General features: G+C 51.7%; 1 protein-coding gene across 1 annotated transcript in view; it reads left to right on the top strand.

Annotated features, from left to right (window-relative positions):
• Positions 1-4970: 4970 nt before the first annotated feature.
• LOC149333609 (BTB/POZ domain-containing protein 2-like) overlaps positions 4971-27745 on the top strand; it is a 37037-nt gene continuing 14262 nt past the window's right edge. The window contains exon 1 of the mRNA XM_089557759.1: positions 4971-5054. Coding sequence (XP_089413885.1) covers positions 4971-5054 — 84 coding nt within the window. The remainder of the gene's footprint in view (positions 5055-27745) is intronic.

The raw sequence follows: 27745 nt of genomic DNA, 5'->3' as shown, positions 1-27745 counted from the left end.
TTCCAGTGCAGTGGTGCATCATTTAACCACTTCCAACATGGGTGGCACATTCTCTACCGTTGGCTGGGATAGAAACAGCCATCTGCCAGCGCAGTGGTGCATCATTTAACCGCTGCCAATATGGGTAGCATATTCTCTACCATGGGCTGTGATAGAAACAGCCGTATGCCAGTGCAGTGGTGGATCATTTAACCGCTCCCAACATGGGCGGCACATTCTCCACCGTTGGCTGTGATCGAAATAGCCATCTTCCAGTGCAGTGGTGCATCATTTAACCGCTGCCAAGATGGGTGGCAGTTTGTCTGCTGTTGGCTGTGATAGAAGCAGCCATCTGCCAGTGCAGTGGTGGATCATTTAACCGCTGCCGAGATGCGTGGCACATTCTCTACCGTTGGCTGTAAAAGAAACAGCCATCTTCCAGTGCAGTGGTGCATCATTTAACCACTTCCAACATGGGTGGCACATTCTCTACCGTTGGCTGGGATAGAAACAGCCATCTGCCAGCGCAGTGGTGCATCATTTAACCGCTGCCAATATGGGTAGCATATTCTCTACCATGGGCTGTGATAGAAACAGCCGTATGCCAGTGCAGTGGTGGATCATTTAACCGCTCCCAACATGGGCGGCACATTCTCCACCGTTGGCTGTGATCGAAATAGCCATCTTCCAGTGCAGTGGTGCATCATTTAACCGCTGCCAAGATAGGTGGCAGTTTGTCTGCTGTTGGCTGTGATAGAAGCAGCCATCTGCCAGTGCAGTGGTGCATCATTTAACCGCTGCCAACATGGGTGGCGCATTCTCTACCGTTGGCTGTGAATGAAACAGTCATTTGCCAGTGCAGGGGTCCATCATTTAACCGCTTCCAAGATGTGTGGCACATTCTCTACCGTTTGCTCTAAAAGAAACAGCCATCTTCCAGTGCAGTGGTGCATCATTTAGCCGCTGCCAACATGGGTGGCACATTCTCTCCTGTTGGCTGTGATAGAAACAGCCATCTGCCAGTGCAGTGGTGCATCATTTAACCACTGCCAACACGGGTGGCACATTCTCTACCGTTGGCTGTAATAGAAACAGGCATTTGCCAGTGCAGTGGTGCATCATTTAACCGCTGCCAACATGGGTGGCACATTTTCTACCGTTGGCTGTGATAGAAACAGCGATCTGCCAGTGCAGTGGTGCGTCATTTAACCGCTGCCAACATGGGCGGCACATTCACCACTGTTGGCTGTAATAGAAACAGCCATCTTCCAGTGCAGTGGTGCATCATTTAACCTCTGCCAACATGGGCGGCACATTCACCACTGTTGGCTGTTATAGAAACAGCCATCTGCCAGTGCAGTGGTGCATCATTTAACCTCTGCCAACATGGGCGGCACATTCACCACTGTTGGCTGTAATAGAAACAGCCATCTTCCAGTGCAGTGGTGCATCATTTAACCGCTGCCAACATGGGCGGCACATTCACCACTGTTGGCTGTAATAGAAACAGCCATCTTCCAGTGCAGTGGTGCATCATTTAACCTCTGCCAACATGGGCGGCACATTCACCACTGTTGGCTGTTATAGAAACAGCCATCTTCCAGTGCAGTAGTGCATCATTTAACCTCTGCCAACATGGGCGGCACATTCACCACTGTTGGCTGTAATAGAAACAGCCATCTTCCAGTCCAGTGGTGCATCATTTAACCTCTGCCAACATGGGCGGCACATTCACCACTGTTGGCTGTTATAGAAACAGCCATCTGCCAGTGCAGTGATGCATCATTTAACCTCTGCCAACATGGGCGGCACATTCACCACTGTTGGCTGTAATAGAAACAGCCATCTTCCAGTGCAGTGGTGCATCATTTAACCTCTGCCAACATGGGCGGCACATTCACCACTGTTGGCTGTTATAGAAACAGCCATCTGCCAGTGCAGTGGTGCATCATTTAACCTCTGCCAACATGGGCGGCACATTCACCACTGTTTGCTGTAATAGAAACAGCCATCTTCCAGTGCAGTGGTGCATCATTTAACCGCTGCCAACATGGGCGGCACATTCTATACCGTTGGTTGTGATGGAAGCAGCGATCTGCCAGTGCAGCTTTTCGCTTCAATAAAGCCCCGCTTTATCCAAGCCGTACGAACCTCCCTGAGTGGCGTAGGCGTAGCGCATCTCACTCGCAACCCAAGGGCCAGGGCCAAATTTCGGACTATTTACTTAAGGTTGCTTTTCAGCGAAGTTTATTCACTTTGTGTGCTTACGTGTCATAATTACGTGGGAGTAATAATCGGTACCAAACCGGCTCCTAGGCACACACCGACGAAGACGCCCACCACGGAGGGTTCTTCGCTGAGAGGGACCCTTAACACTACCGAGTTGAAAGATTTCGCCGATTTTAAGTTAGCCGGAGGTTCACAGAACAGCACTTTTACAACCCGGAGAGATGTATGGGGACAATTACACCTGAGTGAGATTACATTACAACACACAGCGGTTTAAACCACCAGAATGCAAAAGAGAGAATGAAATACACGCAATTATTTACTGGCCACTGCGATAGCCCAGCGATTCGAAGACTCTCAAGTCGCCGTCACGAAGTATTTTACTTCCAGCCTGGAGCGCATTTGCTGAAGTTCTTTGTAACGCTAACATTTTTACTACCACCCTGCTTAGAGAACAGCGGCAAAAATGGCTTGCGCTCAGACAGTGGAGCTAATTCTGATCTGAATAGGATAAACGTGCCGCGTGTTATATGACCCTTACTGTAGCTCACTGCTTCTTCACTACGCGCAAAGAAACCAATTTTTTTCGCAATCAGGCCCGCGAAAAACTATGTGACGAGGCTGACGCTGCATTTCAATTTTTGGAAGCCGAGGCCTGCATTTTGTGCTGCGTGCGTTTTGTGTGCCGTGTACTTCGCTTTGATTGCTTGCCATACAACACAAAACGGTAAAAGTAGACACCAGCTAGGGCTACCTTTCAAACGGCCGAAAGCCGGTGACAGCTGACGTCATTTATGCACGATATATTCAAACAATGTCTTTTTTCTTTTCTTCCGCACTTGACACGTCACACAATCGATCTTTAATTCGCCTGTATTTCTGTCAGCCTTTCCTGCTATTTGTTTTTTTGTTTCAGCCTTAAAGTTGTGTTCACAAATCTGACCTACGGCCACGGAGAGGAACCAGCCTGCTCTCCGGCACCCCGTAAGCATGAATGTGTTCTCAGTGGGCACCGCATATGTTTACCAATCGAATGCCAGAACTGCACACGTTCAGTTCCGCAGCCTTTTCGTTGTCTCCATCAGATCACAAGAGCTCAAGGAGTTAGTAATGCCAGCAAAGTTGGGATTTTTCCTGCTGGTACCAGGCTTGCTTCTTGAGCAGTATGGGAGGCGTAGTTATTGTCTGCTGTAGAGTCTAAAACGCTTCTGAGACCGCTGCTTAGTGCTCCGGCCGTGATGATTTTTATCATCTTTCATACGAGCTTGCTTATGAACTGAACCGACCTGCTCATGCAACTAGATGCAGTTGGCGAGTCCTGAGCCGAGTGGCAGAAGAAGCGTGAATTGACGCTCGTCGAAAAACTGTGGCACAGCTCTCAGGCAACTAATGTAGGGTAGAAGGCACCCGAGCTATTTCGAGGCAATAGCTCATGAGCACTACCCCGCGTTTCCGACAACAGTCAGGGACACGAAATCGAAATCAAATTTTCCGTTGAACGAACGACTGCCCACGTGGAAAAAAGTTTTCGGCGGTTGCAGTAGTGAAGGACGCTTTTGCGGTCGCCGGTGAGCACCTCCTGAATCTGCATTCTTTGTAAGCACGAGCTGATGGGCGAGTTGGTTGTACATGATATGATTGAAACAGCGCAAGTCCGAAGGCTAAAAAAGAGAGCGGAGGAAAGGAGGAAATGGACAACACAGCGCTGAACTAGCAACTGTCATTTATTTGGCACGCTGCGCGTATAAATACATTTAGGCACCAAAATAGAAAACAACGCATAGAGCAATTTATGCACCAGGATCCCTGCAAGCAAACACAAACTAAGAAGTGCGATTCAGGAAGCGAAGTTCTTTTTGTGATAAAGACACTTATGCAGCACTTACACATGTATCACCATGCTTCTTGATATTCGAAGCCTCGATAATTTCCCGGCAAAGCTGGTCTTTGTTCCTAGCAACAACTCGGCAAAAATTAAACTGTGGGGTGCAATAACATTCACGGCAATGCATGCTAAGGTTACGAGACTCTTTGTTATCTACATTGTGTCGGTGCTGCCTGAGCCTATCATTTAAGCACTGTCCAGTCTGGCCAATATAAAACCTATTACAAGTGAGAGGAATGGAACACACGACATTTTTTTGACACTTCACAAATTTTCATTCATGGTTTTTGGGGCAATCGGCGGAAGTTTTCCCTGGGTTGTTGACACGTACGCGTACACAAGCATGATAACTTAACGGGGGCCGAAAATCAACATCCACTCCGACTCTTTTACCAACACTTTTCAAATTATGTGATATCTTGTGGATATAGGGAATGGCTGCTACTCGCTTACTTGTTTGACGTTCAGAACTGGCGGAGCATTTCAGTTTCTTCAACAAAACTTCGGCCACAGAAGAAAGCACGTGAAGCGGATAGCCACTAGCAGTAAGCCTCTCTACCTGGTTACTAAAGCTGCGTTTGTGCTCGCGATCCAACCGTCTATATAGCTTCCTTGCATTATGGTAAAGTATCTCCACTCATAACTGGGCTCTTCTTGACACCTCTAGAATAAGGTAGCCGCATCGCGCCACACGAACAACGTACAAGAACACAGTTCGTTAAATTTGCCTTTTACACTGTGCCCTTCTCATTTTGATATGAAGTTTACAGATTTGGGATGCGTATCAAAACATAGAACGCACTCTTTAAGTGTTAGGGCTTCGAGCACTCTTGTCCTGTACGTTGCATCCCATCTTGAAGAAATGAGGGCAGTCGCTATGCCTCAGTCGAGACCTTGCACCATCGGGCTGTTTCTCGGGACAAAGGAAGGTCCTAAGGATGCCCACTCGGCGTACGACGAGGTAGGCACGAACAGTGTGTGTCGCTTATGTCGCCACTGCCGTGGACGGACGGACGGACGGACGGGTGGACGGGTGGGTGGACGGGTGGGTGGACGGGTGGGTGGGTGGGTGGGTGGGTGGGTGGCTGGACGGACGGACGGACGGACGGACGGATGGACGGATGGACGGATGGACGGATGGACGGATGGATGGATGGATGGATGGATGGATGGATGGATGGATGGATGGATGGATGGATGGATGGATGGATGGATGTTTATTTGAATGTGCCTCAACAGCCAAGTGACCTAAATGAGTGCACACTAGGTCAGATACATCAGAATTACCCTTTAAAACATTTAAAACCAGGCAAGAAAACCACAATTAGGCAAATATGCCCGAGTCAATAAACGTTTTGCTATATACAGGAGTTGTAAACGAGTCATTGGACAGATGGCTTGCAAATCGGTATAGATTGCGTCAAAACATTTTGCGGCTTTCGCATGCGGCACACGAAAATTCCGCGACATCAGTAAGGTCTCACAGTTAATGAAACCGCGCACGACTTTTTGCAGAAACTGTATGTCAGGTATGAGTCGCCTGTCGCCAAGGGTACACATATTGAGGTCTGCCAAGAGAGAATCATAGTCGTAGAAACGACGGCGACCAATATATCTGTCATAAAAGATGAGTATGAGCTTACGCTGGACATTTTCAATTTTTGTGCAACAGACGACAGATACGCTATTCCAGGCTACTGACGCGAACTCAAGACGCGGTCTCACAAGCGCACAGTATAGAGTGCGTAGACATTCGTGGCATCGAAATTTTTTTGTTAGCATAGAGATAAGACCAATATGCCTCAATGCGCGTAACACAATTGAATTTACATGCCATACAAAATCAAGCCTTCAATCAACAACGACACCAAGGTCTCGTACATGGGCCACACGTCAAATTTGACCTGCCAGAAGTGTATAATCAAACATTACTGTGTCGCGTTTCCTAGTTAGAGACAGGATGGAAGTCTTCTTAATATTCAGTTTTAAGCGATTCATCAAACACCAATTCTCGACGTTATTAATGTCATCTTGCAATTGGCGGCAGACCTCAATATCTCCAATATAACGAATTAATTCGAAATCATCTGCGAAGAGCAAAAGTCTCGCGTTCTTGACATGTAGCGGCAAATCATTAACAAACACAAAAAACAACAGAGGTCCTAAGTTGGAGCTTTGAGGCACTCCCTAAGATGATAGAAATTCGTTGGACACACAGCCGGAAAACCGGACCATGTTACGGCGGCTGCCAAGGTAGCTTGTGAGCCACCTGCAGTACATGGGGCAAAGTCCGTATTTTTCCATCTTCATCAGAAGTACAGTCTTTGTCAAAAGTTTAGAGCCCAGGGGGTTTACTTCCTAGCCTTGCAGTGGGACTCCTAAAGCGTTCTGGGAAGTCCTACCCACTGAAGCAGGCAGAACCAGAAATCTTCTTACCCAGAGGAAATTTGGAGTGCTGGAGATGCATCACGAACCACACAGTGAGGCTCAGAAGCAAACCCCCTGGGCTCGAAACTTTTGACAAAGGCTGTACCTCATGGGAAACCATATCGAAGCCTTTAGTCATGTCAAAGTAGATTGCATCTACCTGACCGCGATTAAATACATGGGGCCCAGTATAATCAAGAAAGCTGCACAAATTCGTTTCCACATATCGACGTTTTAAAAAACCGTGCTGCAGAATGGAGATCTGTTTGAAGTATGACTTCATGCGTTCGAACATAACCATTTCAAAAACTTTGACAAGAGAACAAATCAGTGACACAGGTCGAAAGTTGTTTACATAACTAGCATCGCCACACTTGAATACGGGAACAACTACTGACAACTTCCAATGAGAAGGAAAACCACCAGTTCACAACGATAAGTTGAACAAATGCGCCAAAACAGGGCCAGAAACGTCAGCGCATCCTTTGATTACCAAGCTAGGAGTTTCACAATATCTGTTGAAAGTTTTGGCTTAAGTTTCTGAGTCGCCGAAAGAACCTCATGCTCGGTGACAATATCATAAGCTAAACAGTCAGCGCTGTCTTCAAAAGCGATAATATCCGTTGTGTTATCATGGAGCAAAGAACAAGAGATGAAGTGATCAGCAGAAGCTTGGCACACATCTTGAGGTTTAAAACAGATACCATCGCGCGCCTTTAACACAGCACCACTAACCTTATCTTTTCTTTGCTTGCGCACGAAATCCCAAAAACTGTTTGGTTCCTTTTTAAAGTTCTGTTCAAGAAGTTTGTGATACTCGGATTCATCACGTGCAATCAGTTTTTTTCACAATTTGTCTGCACAATGAATATCTTTGGTAACAATATTCACTTTCTGATTTCACGTAGAGTTAGTGATACTTGTTTGTTTGTTTGTTTATGGGGTTTAACGTCCCAAAGCGACTGAGGCTATGAGAGACGCCGTAGTGGAGGGCTCCGGAAATTTCGACCACCTGGGGTTCTTTAACGTGCACTGACATCGCACAGTACACGGGCCTCGAATTTAGTGATACTTCCGTTTTTTCTTCAAGTAGTGTCTCAAATAGCGCGAAGACCAGCAAGAAAATCTACAGTTGTTGGATTTACGGCGAAGTATACATTTTTTCATTATACCCTGTACAATTGATGTAAGTAGCTCAACAACTGTGTTTACATCCTCACTCTCAAGCAATTCTGACTAGTCGTAGACGAGAAGATCATTGTACAGCCTAAGGCAATTGCCATACGCGTATCTAAATTTTTCTGGCACCATCTCACACACTGGACGAAAAGACAAGAAGAATGACAAGGTAAAAGAGCAGTGATATGTGTCTACCAGAACATGAGGATCGCGCACCACTTGCACGCCAAAAACAGACACATTAGATAGAATTAGGTTGACAATGTTTCCAGCACATGGGGTTGAAGCATTGTATGCACGTTCAGCCATCTCTTTCCGGGTTGTGTGATCAAGGTGTGACTGCGGGCCGATTCAGCTTGGATTTTTAAGCCCACGTATATTTCTCCCACTGCCGCTCAGGCATTATTGCTGTGATTATCGCGATTTCGTTTTTAGGAGGACGAGCTGATGATGTGACAGTTTGAGTGAAAGGTCTGCGTTCTTTACGCAGGCGTTCCAGCTGCTCGGATAACCACTCACACCCATTCAAGTGACGCTGAGGCACTTTATCAGTGCTGGCGGCAGTAATATAGAGGGGGTAAATTCGATAGCTGGAATAATCGTAAGTGTGTGTCAGTGTATATCAGTTCATGCATGCTTTAGCGCATTAATCTAAACCCGGCTACGAGACATTTGCATTTCACTCCATCTAAATGCGGCTGCTGCGGTCGGCATTCGATCCCACAACTGTCCCGGTTTCAGCCGAACGGCAAAGCCCCTGGGTCACCAGGCGGGTTAGCTGGATCTCGAAAAGATGTGTTCCGAACATGCGGTTGAAAAAGGCATTTTAGAAATGTTCTAAAAACTTCGTACTATAGACGTCTTCTAGGCGTTTAAATTGAACGCAAAGCGTGTATAGTCGTTTGTAGCGGTTCTCAGGCGTTTGAAGGACGTTTTGTGTTTTGTGGGTTCAAATAGGTTTACCCAACGTGCGCTGACGGCGCAGTGCATAATTGCATTTTCTTTATTTTTGCGGCCATCTAAATGCGGCCGCCGCAGCTAGAATCGAACCAGCAACCTTGGGATCAGTAGCTGAGCGCCTCAGCCACTGAGCCGTCATGTCGGGTCTCTTTTGTACATGCTTTCTGAGACAGCGAATGGTCCCAAAATTTATTGTTGCTTAACGTGGTTGGGCCGCTGCATCTCTATTGCACAAATGATATCGTACGTGAAAGAACGGAAGATGAGCTTTTATCTCTAGATGTTTTCTTTGTTAGAGCCGGGCTAACAATTCGAGAAGGGTTTTCTGGCGGGCTAGTTGGTGCTTGTCGTTCAGTATTAAACTGCGCGAAAAAAAAAAACACGGGCAGACACAGAAAACACGCACACACATAGAGCGCACAGCCCAGGGGAGGAGAAATATATTCACCAACATATTCACCAAAATATATAGCAGCAACTAGCCCGCCAGAAAACCCTTCTTGAATATATTTGTCCTACCCTGGGCTCTCCGCTCTATGTGTGTACGTGTTTTCTGTCTCTGTCCGTGTTTTTTTCGCGCAATTTAATCGCTAACAATTCGATTAACACAATCTGCAAACGTGTGATAGGGAGTGGCTAATAAAAATAACGATCTCACATCAGCTTGGCTGGCGGGCATTGCCAAATAATTCCCGAAAGCATATTACAGAAGCGCAGATTAGGTTTTTTTTTGTTGTCCCGTTTGTTATCCGGTAGCCTGGGTGCAATATTCACCCTGCATAGCGCAGACAGCTTTCGGTGGCTATGCATAGGCGGTAGCACGTCTAATTTTGTCTGCAAAAGAAGAACAAAGATTCTGCAACATTCTGCAAGAAAAGCGAGGCTGAACCGACTCCCGCACCGGTTCGAAACGGCTCTTGTCAATCGTTCCGGATCGCGTTCAGTTCGGTTCGGTTCCGGATTCGGGTTTAGGTTCGGTACCGGTTCGGCACAATCAACAGAACAGACTTTTGGACTTCATTCTATTGACGCGCGGCAATTTGTAATTCCAGTGGTGTATTGAATAAGTGGTTCGGTTGTACACACGTGTGTAAGCCATCTATGGAAGTTACCGAATGCGACTTCAATTTTATCACTAAACCGAATGCAGTTTGATTCTGATGTGGCTCTTATATTGTGACGCTGTAGTGAAGGCAGTCCAGCGGTCAGGAACCAGTCTTGAAAACGAAGCTCTTTATTAGGGCTAACTTACGCCCGGAAAAGAACTGAATCACTCCGCCGCGGCGTAGAAAGAGAAGTTTATTTTGATCTATGAAAACAATAATATACGAAACAAAACTTCTGAATTCAATGGTTTGAACATTCGAGCGCATGCGCAGTGCCGCAGCACTGATCAAGTTAGTGCTCAGGCGGCGGCGTGGAAAGAGAAGATTATTTCTTTCTAATGTCAACAAAAATACAAAGCAAAGCTGCTGAACTCAAAGTCCTGATCTTTCAAGCACATGCGCAGTGACTCAGCACTGAGCATGTCAGTAAGGCAGTAATGAGGCCGACACTCGACCGCCGCGCAGGACGATGAAGTATGACTACCATCTGCGCAAAAACTTAGCCTCGCTTATTGACACTGCGTACGCATGCTTGCTCAAAGAGGCGCGTGCGGAGGCGCTGCAACATTGGAAACATTGTTCTTTGCCGACGACCATTTAGGGAAGCCACTCCACGCTGCCGCGACAAAACTAACATGCCGACACACAACAGCATATTTTTAAACAATTCGGACGAATTAGTGCGCGCTTGCAGGCGGGTTACAAACATGCGTGACACTAAAATCAAAAAGGTGCGCGCCACTACGCAGTCGAACATTGCGTTCCGCAATGTTTCTAAGAGACCGCATTGCGGGCATCGGGCGTAGGGCGCCACGCCCCACGCCGCAAGGCGGTCTCTTGTGGGCAGGACCCGCCAGACTCGCAACCAGCCGAAGTCCCTGATATCTGCAGGAAGTGCAGGTGAGGTCAGTTGGCGCCAGCGCACCCGTCTAGACTTCAATTTATCACTAAACCGCATGCAGTTTGATTCTGAGGTGGCACTTATATTGTCACGTTGTAGTGACGGCAGTCCAGCGGTCAGGAAGACACTAACTAGTCTCTGAAACGAAACTCTTTATTTGGGCTGACTTACGCCCGCAAAAGAACTCTATCACTCGGCGGCGGCGTAGAAAGAGAAGTTTATTTTGTTCTGTGTTGACATAGAAAATACAACAAAACGGATGAACTTAATGCTCTGATGAGTCAAGCACATGCGCAGTGACGCAGCACTGAGCACGTCAGTAAGGCAGTAAGAAAGCCGATACTCGACCGCCGCGCAGGACGATAAAGTACGTCGACCAATTGCGCAAGAACTCAGCCTCGCTCATTGACAGAGCGTCCACGCATGCTTTTTCAAAGAGGCGCGTGCGGAGGCGCTGCAACATTGGGAACATTGTTCTTTTCGGACGCCCATTTAAGGATGCCACTCCACGCTGCCGCCACAAAACGAACATGCCAACACACAAGAGCATATTTTGAAACACTTCGGGAGAACTAGTGCGCGCTTCCAGGCGGGTTAAAAACATGCGTGACACTAATGTCCAAAAGGTGCGCGCAACTACACACTCAAACATTGCGTGCTGCAAAGTTTCAAGGAGACCGCACTGCGGGCATCGGGCGGAGGGCGCCACGCCCCACGCCGCAAGGCGGTCTCTTGTGGGCAGGACCCGCCAGCCTCGCAGCGAGCCGAAGTCCCTGACATCTGCAGGAAGCGCAGCTGAGGTCAGTTGGCGCCAGCGTGCCCGTCTCGTTTTCTGGAGTTGTTCGCGGGTCAGCGCAGCGACCGTTAGTGCTTCACACATCCTGGAGGGCGGGGTTTCATCAACATCCAGATCGGGCACGCTGGCAGTCAACGACGCCAGTGTGCGACGCACATTAACGAAAAATGCCGGCGGCTGCTCGGCTGTAGGGCCAACCACGTGTTGTGTAAAAATCACGTTACGCGCTGTACCCAGCAAGTATGTGAGGAGTGTTCTCTCGGGATAGTCTGGGTTGCGTACAAGATCTCGTACTCCTCGCAAGGCGAGTACATTGCACATGGTGCGGATACAAGGTATACCAAACCCACCCATGTACGATGGAAGGCGCATGAACATTCGTGACACAAGTTTGGTTTTGCCCGCCCAAACGAAAGAGCCACAGGCCAAGGTTAGCCTGCGAGCAAACGTGCGCGATGGGTTTGCGACGCGGGCGACAAAAAAACATGCGGCTAGGATTGTGGACTTAACTATATAGCAGCGCTCTGCCATTGAAAGGCGGAAAGTTGACGCCACCGAGAGGCGTTTCTCAGCGTTCGTGCGGAGGTTAGTCCAGGTTTCGCGGGCTACTTCTCCGCTGGCGAGGAATACTACTCCCAGGACTTTCACTCCCTGCACCCACTCCACCTCGCCCGCAAGGTTCGGTGTGAAGGTGCCAAACCTTAGTGCCTTGCTTTTACCTGTTCAATAGGGCCCCCGATATCTCGCTGTACTCGAGAAACAGCCGCGAAAAAGCGGCGTAGCTATCCTCGTCCTTGAGGAAAAGCGACACGTCATCGGCGTAGGCCGATACCTTGATTCGGCCCTGGCCAGGCAGAGGGAAGCCGCGTATGGATGGGCTGTCGTTAATGCGCCGGATGATTGGATCCAGGCATAACACGAAGAATGTCGGGGAGAGAGGGCATCCTTGCCTTATGCCCCTGGTGACTGAGAAGGGAGCGCTCTGGTGGCCGTTTACAGAGAGACGAGCATTCAGGTCTGCGTAAAGCAAGCGCAGCCTGCTGACAATTTGCGGAGGGAATGCGAAGGCTTCAAGGACTCCGAACAGATACGAGTGTTCCACCCGATCGAATGCTTTCGCCTGGTCAAGCGAAACAAAGCACCCGCTGAAGCCCGTCCTGCTGGCAAATGTGAACAGGTCTCTTGTGAGTGTCAATGCAGAAAACAAAGAGCGGTCAGGCACGCTGCTGGTTTGAGCACGGTGGATTAGGTGAGGCAGGATCGTCCGCATTCTTCTGTTTAGTAAAGATGCGACTATTTTGTAGTCTGTGTTTAAGAGGCTTATGGGCCGCCATGCTTGCGGGTCGGAGGGGTCACCGCCCGCTTTCGGAATGAGTATGATGCGACATTCGCGGAAAGAGTTCGGACGTAACCCATCCGCGAGAAAGCCGTTGACCATTTTCAGCAGTGCTCCTTGGATCTGGTAAAAAAAACTTTTAATAAAAACTTGTTGGAATGCCGTCTGGACCGCGGGCAGAGGCTGCATTCATACTCTGCAGGATGGCGTGCAGCTCTTGGCTTGTGGCTGGTGCGCAAAGGTTTTCATGCAACTCTTCAGCTACTCGTGGCAAGTTTCCAAAAAAACTTTGTAGAAGCCCGTCATAACCATCTTGAAGATGTAGCCAACTTTCCGTAGAGAACAGGTTCGAAAAGTGGCTTGCGAAGATCGTGCAGATATCGGCCGTGGTTTTGCTTTGGGTGCCGTCTGGGAGTGTCACGAAAGGCACAGTAGCGGGAGCGAATTCCTCCGCCATGCCATCGCGTACGTGTCGTAGCACAGCCGGGTCTGATATCGGCCGCCCGAGCTGGTGTGCACGACTAGCTGCCCGTGATGACTGGCAGAGCAACACGTGGTAACGTGCTTTAAGTAGACTCAGGTAATCGCTCATGGCAAAGGTTAAGGGTGCTCCCCTTTGAACTATACGGATGCGCTTGAGGGTGTCATTCAGTGCATGAGTTACCCGGCGTCTGCGGTCTTGACCGGCCGCCACCAGAGTTGCCTGCCAACGAGCCTTGAGTGTGTCCCATGAATCAGTCGCAACGAAGCACTTGCACGATGCGGCCAACGCCGTACGCAGTGACGCCATGCTTTCCGGGTCGCGTGTTCGCCAAATGCAGCCGGTACAGCCAGCGATGACTGCGCCGCCCACCGGCAGGTAGCAGCCACATTAAGGCTGGTTATAAATATTCATTCAGAACGACGGCTTGACATCGCCGCTATGGCGCAGTGGATTAGAGCCACGTGTTGCGTATGGAAGGTCGGCCGTTCGACTCCGCTCTCCGTACTGTAATTTTATTGTTTTTTAAATTTCATTTTTTTTCCAATTTTTTCCGTTTTAGGTCGCAAATCGTGATGCTTAGTGGCATATAACGCCGTTTAAGAGGATTTATTATCCCTTTTAGGTAAGCCGTTGTGACAATCTTCAGTCACCGTGATCAATTCACCGCGATTTCAAGCCATGTGGCTGTACAGGCTGCAGTTGGCGAATACGCGGGTCCGCCAGTAGGCTCGTGTCCATGCGCCACGTAACAGTACGTGGGGTGTCCTCACCAAAGTCGAGCCTGACCGACAAGGGGTGGTGATCGGAAATCACCGGCGTGCCTGCAGGGAACGCGAGAACTTCGCAGCTAACGACAAAAGAAGCGAGCTCTGGTGGAAAATATAATTTGTCTATCCTACTCGCTGACTGTGCTCTTTCCCACGTCGCTCCAAAGGCATCCCCGTGAAGCTGCACCCACGCGTCAGACAAGCGGAACTGAGTCACGAGATCGCGGAGCGCGGGGGCACCGCAATAACGGCGACCGTGACCCTGTCCGCGGACGTCACGGTCGATGTTAAGTACTCAATTGAAGTCACCGACGATGAAAGTGGGGTAGGGATCAAGGAGGAATGAGTCGAGGCGCTCAAAAAAATCAGAACTACTAGTCTGCCGTGCTGGCGCATATACAACCAATGCACGTACCCGCCGCTGGTTTAGTGTGAAGTCGACCGCAAGAGTGCGGCCGTCCAGCCCGAAAGTGCAATGAACACCCGCGCGCAGGCAGGGGTTTACAAAAACGACACCAACACCGTACATATGAAAATCAGTCAACGAAAAATGAGCAAAAACAGAAAACCGGGTGGTGAAATTCAGCACATCAAGTGAAGTACGGAAGTTGCATTCCTGTAAAAACAGGATGTCGACGCCCCTAGCCCTGGCAAAGTGCATCACCTCTCTCTGTCTGTCTACGGATTGAAATCCCCGAACATTCAGGGAGAGGAGATGCACAACCGCCATGACTGCCAAGAGCACTGACGGCATAACATACAACCTAAAGAGCGCTGCCATGGGCGGCGCTTGACGCGCGCGGCACTTTTTTACTACAATGTTCGTGAACTGTCCCTTCAGATTCCGATGATTGGGGGTGGGCACGTTTGAAGTCTGGTCGGGAAAAGTCCATAATTTCGGGGACGTCGGCGCTTGTGGCCTCGCTCACCGGTTGCTGCGTGGTCTTGGCGACGCTCGCAGCTGAAGCCGATGCCGACGCCAGGGTCCCCGATGGGAGGGTGTGGCTCGCTGGTGACGGGAAGCGCGCGTCGTCCGCACCTCGAGGAGTCGTCGCTCCTGACACCTGGCCGCACGTCAAGTCGCCTGTCAGGCGAAGCGGCGTGACTTTGTCCGCCACCTCCTCCAGGTCGTCCGACGTCACGCTCGACTCGTCGCTGCTGCTCACGGTGTCATAGTTGTCTGTGCCGGGTGGCGGCGGCAAGGGTTCCGCAAAAAAAGCAGCGAACGGCTCCACCTCGTTTGAAGGCGTCCCCTCGCGCTGCTCCTTCACGGGCCCCTCCGTCGCGGGGGCGGGCTCGAGCTCCCTCGGGCTGCTGGTCGTAGGGTCCACGTCGGCAACAGGCGTCCGGAGGGTTGGTGTGCTCCGTGTTTCCGCGGCCACGTTGTCTTTGCTCGGGGCTTTCCTCGAGGCGGCGGCCGCCGCATACGACCGTGGCCGCAGGCAGTCAGCTGTGGCGTGGCTTCCACCGCAGCGCCTGCAAGCCGCTCCGCATCCTGCCGTGTCGTGGCCGAACACCTCGCAGCGAGCGCACCGCGGCGTTCGACATGCCGCGCCGATGTGGCCGTCCTGCCCGCAGCGGGAACACACCTTCCGGACGCCTCGGTAGTCAAACATGACGCGGTGGCCCTGGACGGTCAAGAAGTTCGGCACCGCCTGCTTCATCTCGATCCGGAAAACGCGCGTCCCGTTGCCGACGTGACGACGGCCCTTGAGGACGGGGTGGGTGATGTCCAGCACCTTGCCGTAAGAGCTAAGTTCTGCCGCCAGCGCCGCATCTCCCACGTACAGCGGCACACGAAAAGCCGTCACGTGGCCCACGGCGGGACCCACGCAGGCTACTGGGACGAAAGTGCCGTTCACGTTGAAGGCGCCTTCCACTAGCATCTTCTCCGCCGCCGCAGCCGAGGCCAAGGCGACGCAGAACTTCATGCCTCCATGGTGCTGGAGGCTCTCTAGCCCTTTCGGGCCGACAACCGACTCGATGCCGTCGACGATGTCGTCAGCAGTCGCGTCGGAAGTAACTGAAAACTGGAAGCAGTGCGCCTTTGGGGGCGGCGCACGGAACACCGGAGGGGCAGCAGGTCCCGGGCCTCCCATGACGTCACGGGTGGCCGGCTGGGCTGCTGCTTGCACGAACTTCACGCAGTTTGCCCGAGCACCGGCAAAGGCACGGCGCCTGGGCGGGGAGGCTGGTTGCGGAACCTCCGGGTCGCAGTGGATCCGGGGCCCGCCTGCACTTGTCGATGAAACTTCTCAGGAAGCCAGCGCCGAAATAAAACTTCGCTGGGTCTGGACGAGCTCGGGCGTAGAAAGAGAAGTTTATTTTTTCTGTTTTAACGTAGAAAATACAAAACAAAACAGATGAACTTAATTCTCTGATCAGTCAAGCACATGCGCAGTGACGCAGCACTGAGCACGTCAGTAATGCAGTAAAAATGCCGATACTCGACCGCCGCGCAGGACGATAAAGTATGTCGACCATTTGCGCAAGAACTCAGCCTCGCTCATTGACAGAGCATCCATGCATGCTTGTTCAAACAGGCGCGTGCGCAGGCGCTGCAACAATGGGAACATCGTTCTTTGCGGACGCCCATTTAAGGATGCCACTCCACGCTGCCGCCAGAAAACGAACATGCCGACACACAAGAGCATATTTCGAAACACTTCGGGAGAACTAGTGCGCGCTTCCAGGCGGGTTAAAAACATGCGTGACACTAATGTCCAAAAGGTGCGCGCAACTACACACTCAAACATTGCGTGCTGCAAAGTTTCAAGCAGACCGCACTGCGGGCATCGGGCGGAGGGCGCCACGCCCCACGCCGCAAGGCGGTCTCTTGTGGGCAGGACCCGCCAGCCTCGCAGCCAGCCGAAGTCCCTGACATCTGCAGGAAGCGTAGCTGAGGTCAGTTGGCGCCAGCGTGCCCGTCTCGTTTTCTGGAGTTGTGCGCGGGTCAGCGCAGCGACCGTTAGTGCTTCACACATTCTGGAGGGCGGGGTTTCATCAACATCCAGATCGGGCACGCTGGCAGTCAACGACGTCAGTGTGCGACGCACATTAACGAAAAATTCCGGCGGCTGCTCGGCTGTAGGGCCAACCACGTGTTGTGAAAAAAAAAACACGTTACGCGCTGTACCCAGAAAATATGTGAGGAGTGTTCTCCCGGGATAGTCTGGGTTGCGTACAAGATCTCGTACTCCTCACAAGGCGAGCACATTGCACATGGTGCGGATACAGGGTATCCGGCGGATACAAGGCTCGGCGGTCGTCGAACTACGAATGCCCGCCGCTCGCGGCATCGCTCAATTTAAAGCCGGCAAGGAAACTTCGAGATAACAGGTCCAGATCATGTCCAGCAATCTGGGAACACGTAGATGCAGCTCTTCATGCCTGTTATCAATCGATATTAGTCCGGTAGCTTCACGCGTCACGAACAAAAATGATAACGCCCCTTTCCTGCGGCCTTGCGGGAACGAACGGACACTACAATGATACGTGGCAATATGCAAGAATTGTCGGTAAATCCCGTGTTAGGAAAGGCTCAATAGGCTCTCCCAGCGCTATCAGCCATCGTTGGTGCGCTGCCGTATCTCGCTTTAATCACAATGGATAGCTAGCGCCACCTCTTTACCATCGTGCGAACTTGCATTGCCCCTGCTGTCTGAAGGATGAGCCATAGATGAGCCGCTAAGTTTTGTTTCCTGACTGTCTTGCATGGTGCCTTGGTTCTTGAAGAACACGTTTTGGTCCATTGCGAAGGAGCTGCGCTCTTCAGATCAACCTGCAGCGATACAATGACTGAATACGTGAGTAATGTGCACCTGTGAATTTCTTCCACTGCGGCGTGTTTATGACCCATCGGCGTGGCTGCCGTCAGTGTGCTTGCGCAGAAAAATGTCAGCAGTTGCGCGGATCTCATGGTGTCGTCGTCTCGGGCTGGGCGCTGCAGGTCAGATTTCACCGCCGCTGCGGCGTGAACTGACGTTAATCTCCACTCGGGGTAATGTTTTCTGCCGGGCAATGGCATCATGTTCGTAGTTTACGGCGTAGACCTGCAGTAACGCCGCAGTACACATTTGTGCAACTGAAGGGTCAACACTGAGGCTGATACTCAGTTGAAAAGCGTAGTTGAAAGGACGTAGTTGCAGCGTCTTCGTTCGGCCCCATTTCTGATTTGCCTCTCTCGGACGTGGCCTCGCTCGAAGTTTGGCAGCGGGCATTTTCGCTTTGAGCTTCTCACCCGCCCCTGGCGTGTCGCCGACGCTTGGAGAGCTGAGAGGTTCAAAGCCCCAGTGCGGGCACACCTCGCGATCACGTGGGTTCTATGCGTGAAGGAAAAGTCGCCCTTTTTCGTACACGGTCGTCCACTTCTACTTTGAACCCGGCTCGCGCAGCGCCTCACCCGGAAGCATGCATAACTAGCGGCAGGCGTCATGGCCTCCGATGTTACCCTTAACTCGTTGAACCAGTGGGTAATCTCGGAGGCCATGCAGGCACACAGGAAACTACAGGAAACCGCAGCCGTGGCCGACATGGCTTTCGCTGCGTCGTCTGCTACAGCGCGCCAGCACCGCCGGATTGAGCTCGCATTGCGGTGAAGTTCATTTCGCATTGAGTGCTCAAATCACCCGGGGGATTGTTGTTTCCGACAGAGCAGCTTAGAAGCCCACCCCTCCGCATGGTTGATGGCCGCATCCAGGCGAGAAAGGCGCTTTCATATCGTTTCTTCTTGCAATAAACTCGAAATGAAAGGTTGCAACGGGAAAAGGCTTGGTACAAGTGCGAGTTCAAGCTGTTTACTCGCAGGCCATCACCTGTACTTAGCTGCAATATTTTATAATTTGAAGGACTACGTGCCTAGGTAGCTTCCGTCCAAATGACCCTCCCATACCTCTCTTGTTAACTGTGTCTTCTGCCAGCGACTGCTACATTATCTCCACAGACTTCCTAATCTGCAGTCCCCTTCAACGCTTGCCTCCTCTTGGAAACCATTCCGTTACCCTAAGGGCCTATTGCTTACCTTGCCTATTACGTGTTCTATCAAAGCCCATTTGTCTTCGAATCTTCGACTACGAAATCATTAAATCGCGTTTGTTTCCCGACCAATTCTGCTCGCTTCTTGGCTCTTGACATTGCATAAATCAGTTTCCTTTTCGTAGCTCACTTCGGTGTCCACGGGTTTATTCCAAACCATTTCTTTAGCCTCTACCGTTCTACCCGTATGTTTAAAATTGAGCTCCTATGCTTTCATCTTGAGGGCTGTTGGTGTTATTCCCTTTGTGGACGATTTAACATTCGTTTAAATTTCTTCATGTTTTCTTTAGGTACACCGTTCTGCTCTGCCTGTGTAGGTCATCGATTATGCTGTACATTTCGGGTTAGCGAGGCAGCGTTTCCAGCAAATCAGAAACTACTGAGGTAATCCCTCTCAGGAAGCATTATGATGGACGCAACAAATCCATAATAAAGGATGGACGCCTCGCATCTGTGCTTGTTCTAGGCGCTGAAGCGTTTCCTGAAAACGTAAAGGAGCTAACCTCTCCACAAGTTCTTTTAAATTCGTATTAAACTTTACCCCCAACTGTTCACAATCCAGTCTTTCTTGCAGCGCCAAAAGATAAGGATGCAGAGAAGAGACGTACACACGGACGCAAAATTACAACCGACAATTTACTGCCAGTAAGCCCACTTTTGTAGGCAAGTTGTTTAACAATCAAGAAAACATTGGAAAAAGGCATAAAAGAGCAGAAAAATGAGTAATTAAAGAAAACTTATCGTCATCAGGGTTTAACCTTGTAGCAGAAACGTCATTGCTTTGTCGGATAAAAGCACTGATGGCGCCCTGACACGTGTGTCTTTATTTGATAATATTGTAGCGTGCAACGCCAAAAAGAACACCCGCGCAGAGACGAAAAACCTGCGGCGGTCACCCAGTGGTTCGAGCGCGCGCGAGAGAGCCAACTAACTTCTTCCTCTTCTAGCGCATGCACTACTTCTGTCTCTTCTTCGAATGCATGTATCACTGCCCCCCTCTTCTGCAGCATCGACACGATGCGGCTAGGAGAGAAAAGTCAGCGAAAGGGTAGAACACAGCTGCAATGGACCGCAGTTCAGTCAGGTAGCCGGTCGTGGTAAGGCTTCATGCGAACAACGTGTACGACTTCAGTTCGGTGCGACCGGCGCGATGAACAAGCTGTCGGGGCGGGAGCAACTGCATAAGTCACATCACTGATGCGGCGCACTACTTCGTAAGGGCCGAAGTATCGGCGCAGCAGCTTTTCAGAGAGCCCGCGGCGACGAACAGGTATCCAAATCCACACAAGGTCGCCGGGAGCATAACTGACGAAACGGCGTCCACAGTTGTACTTAGTGGCGGCAGCCTCCTGTTGACGGTGGATGCGCAGGCGGGCCAGTTGACGCGCTTCCTCAGCACGCTGAACGAAGGTATCTACGTCGATGTCAGCGTCAGAGTCGCAGTAAGGGTCGACGGGCAACATAGCATCCAACGGAGTGGTCACCTGGCGACCGAAGACAAGCTGAAAGGGGGTCAGTCGGGTTGTTTCCTGCAGGGCGGTGTTGTACGCAAACGTTACGTACGGCAGAATGGCGTCCCAAGTTCGATGCTCGACGTCAACGTACATTGATAGCATGTCGGCTAGAGTGCGGTTGAGTCGCTCTACCAACCCATTTGTCTGCGGGTGATACGCCGTAGCACGTCGGTGGCTCGTGTGCGTCAGAGTCATCACGGACTGGGTTAAGCGGGCCGTGAAAGCAGTTCCCCGGTCAGTAACAACAACGGCGGGTGCTCCATGACGCAAGACAATGTTGTGGACGAAGAACTGCGCCACTTCAGCAGCAGTGCCTTTGGCAAGAGACGTGGTCTCAGCGTACCGTGTGAGGTAGTCAGTCGCAACGACTATCCAACGCTTTCCAGACGAAGACTTCGGAAATGGGCCAAGGAGGTCCATGCCCACTTGATGGAAAGGGGTCTTCGGTGGATCGACGGGGTGAAGAAATCCGGCCGGTTTCAATGGAGGAGTCTTCCGACGTTGGCATTCACGGCATGTTTTGACGTAGGCCCGCACCGATGGGAGTAACCTGGGCCAATAATAATTTTGTCTAATCCGCGCGAGTGTACGGCTGACTCCAAGGTGGCCGGCGGATGGTGCATCATGACAGGCACTCAAGATCTCAGACCGCAGCTGTGATGGTACGACAAGTAGGAACACTTCTTCGCTGTTGGCAAAGTTGCGCTTGTAGAGAACACCAGACCGTAAAGTGAAGGTGTGAAGCCCTCGAAGAAAAACACGCGGAATGGGAGCTTCACTGCCTTCGAGGTAATCGATGAGCGGCGCCAACTCCGTGTCCGCCCTCTGAAGCTGCGCCATTTGGGTGGTACTAACAGAGCCCAGGAAAGGAAAATCATCGGTGGTTTCTTCGGTATTGATTGGGATAGGCGCGCGCGACAGACAATCCGCATCCTGATGCTTGCGGCCAGACTTGTAAACTACTGTCAAGTCGTATTCTTGCAAGCGTAAGCTCCATCTAGCCAAGCGTCCTGAGGGGTCTTTGAGGCTCGCCAGCCAGCATAAGGAGTGGTGGTCGCTTACCACACGGAAGGGTCGTCCGTAGAGGTACGGTCGGAACTTGCAGATGGCCCATATCACTGCAAGACATTCTTTCTCCGTCGTAGAATAATTGGTCTCGGAGCGCGTAAGTGTCCGACTAGCATAACTGATGACCCGTTCTGCACCGTCTTGCCACTGGATCAGTACTGCACCAAGGCCAACATTGCTGGCGTCAGTGTGGATGTCCGTGGCAGCATGCTCGTCGAAATGGCCGAGTATCGGAGTGCTTTGCAGACGGCTGCGAAGCTCGACAAATGCAGCCTCTTCGTCGGTCCCCCACAGGAAGGGCGTGTCGTCACGGGTCAGTGCGTTCAGCGGTTCCGCGATTTTCGAGAAATCTTGAATAAAGCGCCTATAATAGGAGCACAGGCCTAAAAACCGGCGAACGGCCTTCTTGTCAGTTGGGCGTGGAAAACCTGAGACGGCAGCAGTCTTGTCAGGGTCCGGGCGAACACCTTGTGCGCTGACAACGTGACCAAGAAAGCGAAGTTCCTCAAAGCCAAAATGGCATTTCTCGGCTTTGATGGTCAGTTGCGCGGATTTGAGCGCTTGTAGCACAATGCGCAACCGCTCCAAGTGTTGGTCAAAGGTGGGCGAAAATATAACGACATCGTCCAGGTACACCAGGCAGGACTGCCATTTCAAGCCGGAGAGGACAGTGTCCATCATGCGTTGGAAAGTGGCCGGTGCTGAGCACATACCAAATGGGAGCACTTTAAACTCATAGAGGCCGTCAGGCGTCACGAAAGCCGTCTTCTCCCGGTCTCTCTCGTCCACTTCGATTTGCCAGTACCCGCTTTTAAGATCCAATGACGAGAAGTATCTGGCGTTCCGCAATCGGTCGAGCGCGTCATCTATCCTGGGCAGCGGGTAAACGTCCTTTTTGGTCACGCTGTTAAGTTTCCTGTAGTCCACGCAGAAACGCAGAGTATTGTCGTTCTTTTTGACAAGAACCACAGGCGATGCCCACGGACTGGTGGACGGCTGAATGACATCGTCTGCAAGCATCTCGGCAACCTGATTCTGAATGGCTTCTCTCTCCACCGGGGAAACACGATATGGGCGCTGGCAGACGGGTCGCGTAGTCTCGTCAGTGATGATACGATGCTTGGCGAGTGGAGTTCGGCCGACCTTCGAGCACGTAGCGAAACAGTCCGCAAATTCTGCCAAGAGGGCCGACAGAAGATCCCTCTGAACCGACGGCAAGGCAGGATTTATTCTGACTGACTGAAGAACATGATGTGGGCCAGCATACTCCGGAGAGGGTCCTCCCACGGTGCACAAACCTGGAACCTCAGCAACGTCGTGGAGGAAGGCAATAGCCATGCCTTTGGCCAGGTGCTGATATTCGTTGGCAAAGTTAGTCAGGAGGACGTGGGTGCGGCCGTCACGTAGTTGGACGAGACCTCTTGCAACGGCAAGTCCCCGCTTAAGCAGCAGTGGACTATGGCTGTCCGCTAGGCCCTCGTAGTCATGAAAGAGGTCGTTCCGCACGAGCACCAGAACACTGCACCGCGGCGGCACCGTGACGTCGTTCTCGACAATGCGCAGAGCGTTGCTGCAGGGATCGCGGGAGTCAAAGCGCGCCACGGCCTGTTTGGTCGAGAACGTGACACGTGCCTCCTGAAAGTCAATCACAGCGCCGTTCGACTGCAGGAAGTCGATCCCCAGAATCAAGTCTCTGGAACACTCGGGGAGTACGACAAATTCACCAACGTACGTAAAACCACTAATCCCAACTCTAGCCGTGCACTTGCCCACAGGGGAAATTAGGTGGCCACCAGTGGTGCGAATGGGGGTCCCCGTCCACGGTGTCAGAACCTTCTTAAGTTCTCCAGCGAAGGCACGGCTCATAACAGAGTAATCAGCACCGGTATCGAGCAGCGCGGTAATGTCAGTGCCATCAATTGTCACACGCAAATCGGATGCAGCGTATCTGATACTGTCGCTGCCTATCTCTGTCCGGGTATCGTCGGCTCGAGGGTTCCGCGATGGAGGATCTTGACACGTCCCGACGTCAGCGGCCTTGCCTCCAGAGGTCGCTGGTGGTAGTTTTCCCGACGCGGACTCGGCGAGCGACGGCCAGCAGAGCTACTCTGGCGGCCAGGGCTGGAAGAGCGATAACGGAGAGGCGAAGGGGAACGGGACTCGCGCCTTCCAGAGTAGGCAGGGTTCTGGCGTGCCCAGAGATGCTGTGCAATCTCATGCGGTCGTTCGCCGTTCTGAGGGCAGGGTGCGTCGGGATGGAAACCGCGAAGGCCCACTTGGCGGTACGGACAGGCGCGGTAGAGGTGACCAGGCTCCCCACAGTGGTAGCAGAGAGGCCTGCGGTCCGGTGTACGCCACAAATCCGACTTGCGAGGGCGTGGCCCAGCTGTAGCAGATGCGGTTGCAGAATACGTGGCGATGTTACTCACGGAGGTCGACGGGGTCACACCGTAGCCAGGCACGCTTGCGTGACATGTGCCGATGTTGCTCACGCCAGGCGTTGGGGCAATGGGACCGTAGCCTGTCGTGCGACGTACAACAGATGCGTACGTGGGTCGGTCATCGAACCGGGATGGCGCTTCGGGGACAGGAGGTGCCTGCGCAGCCTGTCGCACCTCGTCCCTGACAACTTCGGACAGCGCTGCCAGCGGGGCAGGTGCAACCTGAGGCAGATGGATCCGTTGCAGTTCCTCCCGGACAACGGAGCGAATTAGTTCACGCAAGGTGTCTGCACTGCCGCCGAGACACGACGAAAAGCCTTCGGGCACCATGCAGTTGATGTCCCGGTTGTACTGGCGGGCCCGTTGTTGCAGCGTCGTCTCCATCGTGGTCGCCTCGGTTAGAAATTCCGCCACCGTGCGGGGTGGGCTGCGCACGAGGCCCGCGAACAGCTCCTGCTTAACCCCACGCATGAGATGGCGCAGCTTCTTCTCCTCTGTCATGTTGGGGTCGGCGCGCTTGAAAAGACGGGCCATGTCTTCGGTGTACATGCGCACGCTTTCGTTCGTGCGCTGATTTCGGGAGTGCAGCGCAGCTTCAGCCTTCTGCCGGCGGTCAGCGTTGGGGAACGTAGCCAGGAGACTCCGGCAAAACGTCTCCCAGGTGGGAAGTGTAGCCTCGTGGTTTTCAAACCACGTCCGAGCAGACTCTTCCAGGGCAAAGTAGACGTTATTCAGCTTGCGCTCGTCGCACCAGCCGTTGTAGCGTGCGACCCGCTCGAACGTCTCCAGCCAGTCCTCAGCGTCTTCGAACACGTCACCGTGAAAAGATGGCGGTGTTCGCGGTGGGTGGCAAAGGATCGGCGCCAGGGGCCTGGTGTCAGCGGCCATGGCAGTTGGACTCGACGGTAGAGGCTGGATCGGCGGCTGGGTCCTGGTGTCAGTGGCCATGTCAGTTGGACTCGGCGGTCGAGGCTGCGTCGTCCTTGTTTGCGGGGGAAGGGGCCCAAATTCAGGCGACTCTCCGCGGAGACGGCGGCTGGGTCGCTGGTGAACCGGTGTGAGGTCCGTAGTGACGCTGTACGGAGTTTGCAGGTCGGGAAGCGTACCCAGCACCTCCACCAAACTGTAGCGTGCAACGCCAAAAAGAACACCCGCGCAGAGACGAAAAACCTGCGGCGGTCACCCAGTGGTTCGAGCGCGCGCGAGAGAGCCAACTAACTTCTTCCTCTTCTAGCGCATGCACTACTTCTGTCTCTTCTTCGAATGCATGTATCAATATGTTGGGCGCCTCAATCGCTTCCGTGGTGACCCGATCACAAGCGGACCTATGACGTCACAGTTATAAAAATCTCCTTGGCGGCTGGCGACGCCGTTCGTAACACCATTTTTGTGCTCGCGCAGCCGGTCATTTACGCACGTGCCTGTTAGCGCAATGTATTTTCGGCCACATTTCAGGCGATTTCCAAAAATCCCTACTTTATCACATTGAACAAATTCCTTTTCATGATTAGTTTCACAAATTCTTCCTTTCTTTGGACGACGGATGGCACAGTTGCGTACCTAAGAAAGCTTTTCGGGAGTCAAAAAAAGAAAACTGCCTTCACTGTAGCACGATTCATAAACATTTTAGGATTGCGTGAGAGAGTGTGGCAGTAAGGGATGGAGGCCACTTTTTGTTTCTTTTTTGTTTGCTGAGTCTGATCATACTGACCTACTTGACGTTTCTTGTTCTTTTGCAGCTTTTGGGCGCTGAAATTAGAAGATATATCAGTGGTAGCCTGCTCCTCACAACCGATTAAATTGTTTTTGAAACATTATTTCCATACTGGGGCAGGGCAGTGGTGCACCGCTTAACCGCTGCACCACTGCGCCAGGATTGATTACTCTCAGCGATCTAATAATGTGAAGAAATAAATGAGGAAATTCGCGCACAGCAGAGTCGCGATAATTCAGATTCGGATAATTTGTGCTTTCTGTTAACTGAAACAAATTTCAAAATTTTGGCCGGCTGGCTATATTTGCAATGCATTTTGAAACCGCTTAATTCGTACCACGATTTCGCTTAAATTCGGTTAATTCAAACTTTTCTTGTCTTCTTAGAACCCTCCCGGCGCGCGAAAGAGCGGAGACCGAGGTCGGATGACTCAGGTTTGCTTAGCTGCGTGAACTGAAAATCCGGCCCTTCCAAGCGATTAGCTCTCAACAGGGCCGAAAGTGGGCAGCGTCGATCGTAGTTGCTCGGTGGCGGCATAGTTTCGTTTTCTGAGCTCCGCTAGCAGCCCGAGACGATTGCGCCTGCCAGACGGGGGCCTGCGAACTAAGTCGAAACGATCGCCGATTGGCAACTAATTGGCGCATCGGTGGTCTTTTCAACGCGAACGCGAATAGCGGTGAGGGGCTCATGAGGCAGAAAAGCCGGCATCGTCATCGCCATCTTCGCCGCAGTCTAGAGCTGCCCCGCTTCGGCGGCTTCGTCGTATCAACGTACATAAAGGGCGCCTCCTCCCCCCCCCCCCCCCCCCCCGTTCTTTCCACGTGCGGCTGCTGATAAGAGGCGCCGGCCTGACAACGCGATCGCGATCCGCTCTTAAAGGGAAGCTTAAGCGTCCTCCGAGTTTTTTTTTTATTTTTTGCAACGCATATCGCCGTTCTTGCGCCAATTTGCATTCCCCTCGCGTCAGTTGGCGTGGTCCTGTGCGTCGATAAGGCGCCCTGATTGCGATCTGCTGGTTGTGTGGTGAAGCCTCCTTACAAGGACCTTCTTACATATTGCTGACAGTGGCAATGCACTACAAAATGACGGAATGGCGAAAAACCATCACCGCAGCGCAGTCTTTCACTGAAAAGCACACAACCGCTGGCCATTTTTTCTTCAATTAAACTTGCTCCATTTTGGAATAGTTTCATGAAGTTTCTTTTTTGTAGCCATTCGACTTTTCGACCTTTGATTCGGAGCTTTTCTCGTCCCTTGCTGTTTTTGCTCTATTGCGAAACCAGTGCATCATTGGTCGCTTTTTTCGGCCACACTTGAACTGGCTGCGACGCATATTTGTATACATAGATATCGATACAGCAAATTGCATTTACTCTTGGATGAAATTGGCCGCCGCGGTGGCTCAGTGGTTATGGTGCTCGGCTGCTGACCCGAAAGACGCGGGTTCGATCCCGGCCGCGGCGGCTGAATTTCTTTGGAGGAGAAATTCGAGGCCCGTGTACTGTGCGATGTCAGTGCACGTTAAAGAACCCCAGGTGGTCGAAATTTCCGGAGCCCTCCACTACGGCGTCTCTCATAGCCTTGGTCGCTTTGGGACGTTAAACCCCAGAAACCAACCAACCAACCTTGGATGAAATTAAGCTGCACTTGTGACAATTCAAACTTGCGGATAATTCAAGGAAAAATCTCTGCTCCCTTGAAGTTGGACTTAATGAGAGTCTACAGTATATGGGTATTATTCCATTAATGCTATCGCGTCACACCCTTGAGGCGGAGCTTATAAGTGCCTCTTCAATTTCTTTGCACCATGTCCTCATCACTGTGGGTTAATTTGTGTTAGCGGAAGCCGCCGTAATAAATCTGGGCTTCGATTGTAATGCCTGCGTCACATACTTTTGGTACCTTTCAACCTGTCTCCCCATCTG

Source organism: Amblyomma mixtum, chromosome 8, assembly GCF_055824585.1.
Source record: "Amblyomma mixtum isolate Tamu chromosome 8, ASM5582458v1, whole genome shotgun sequence".
Taxonomy (NCBI): domain Eukaryota; kingdom Metazoa; phylum Arthropoda; class Arachnida; order Ixodida; family Ixodidae; genus Amblyomma; species Amblyomma mixtum.
This window is presented reverse-complemented; position numbering and strand designations above follow the sequence as displayed.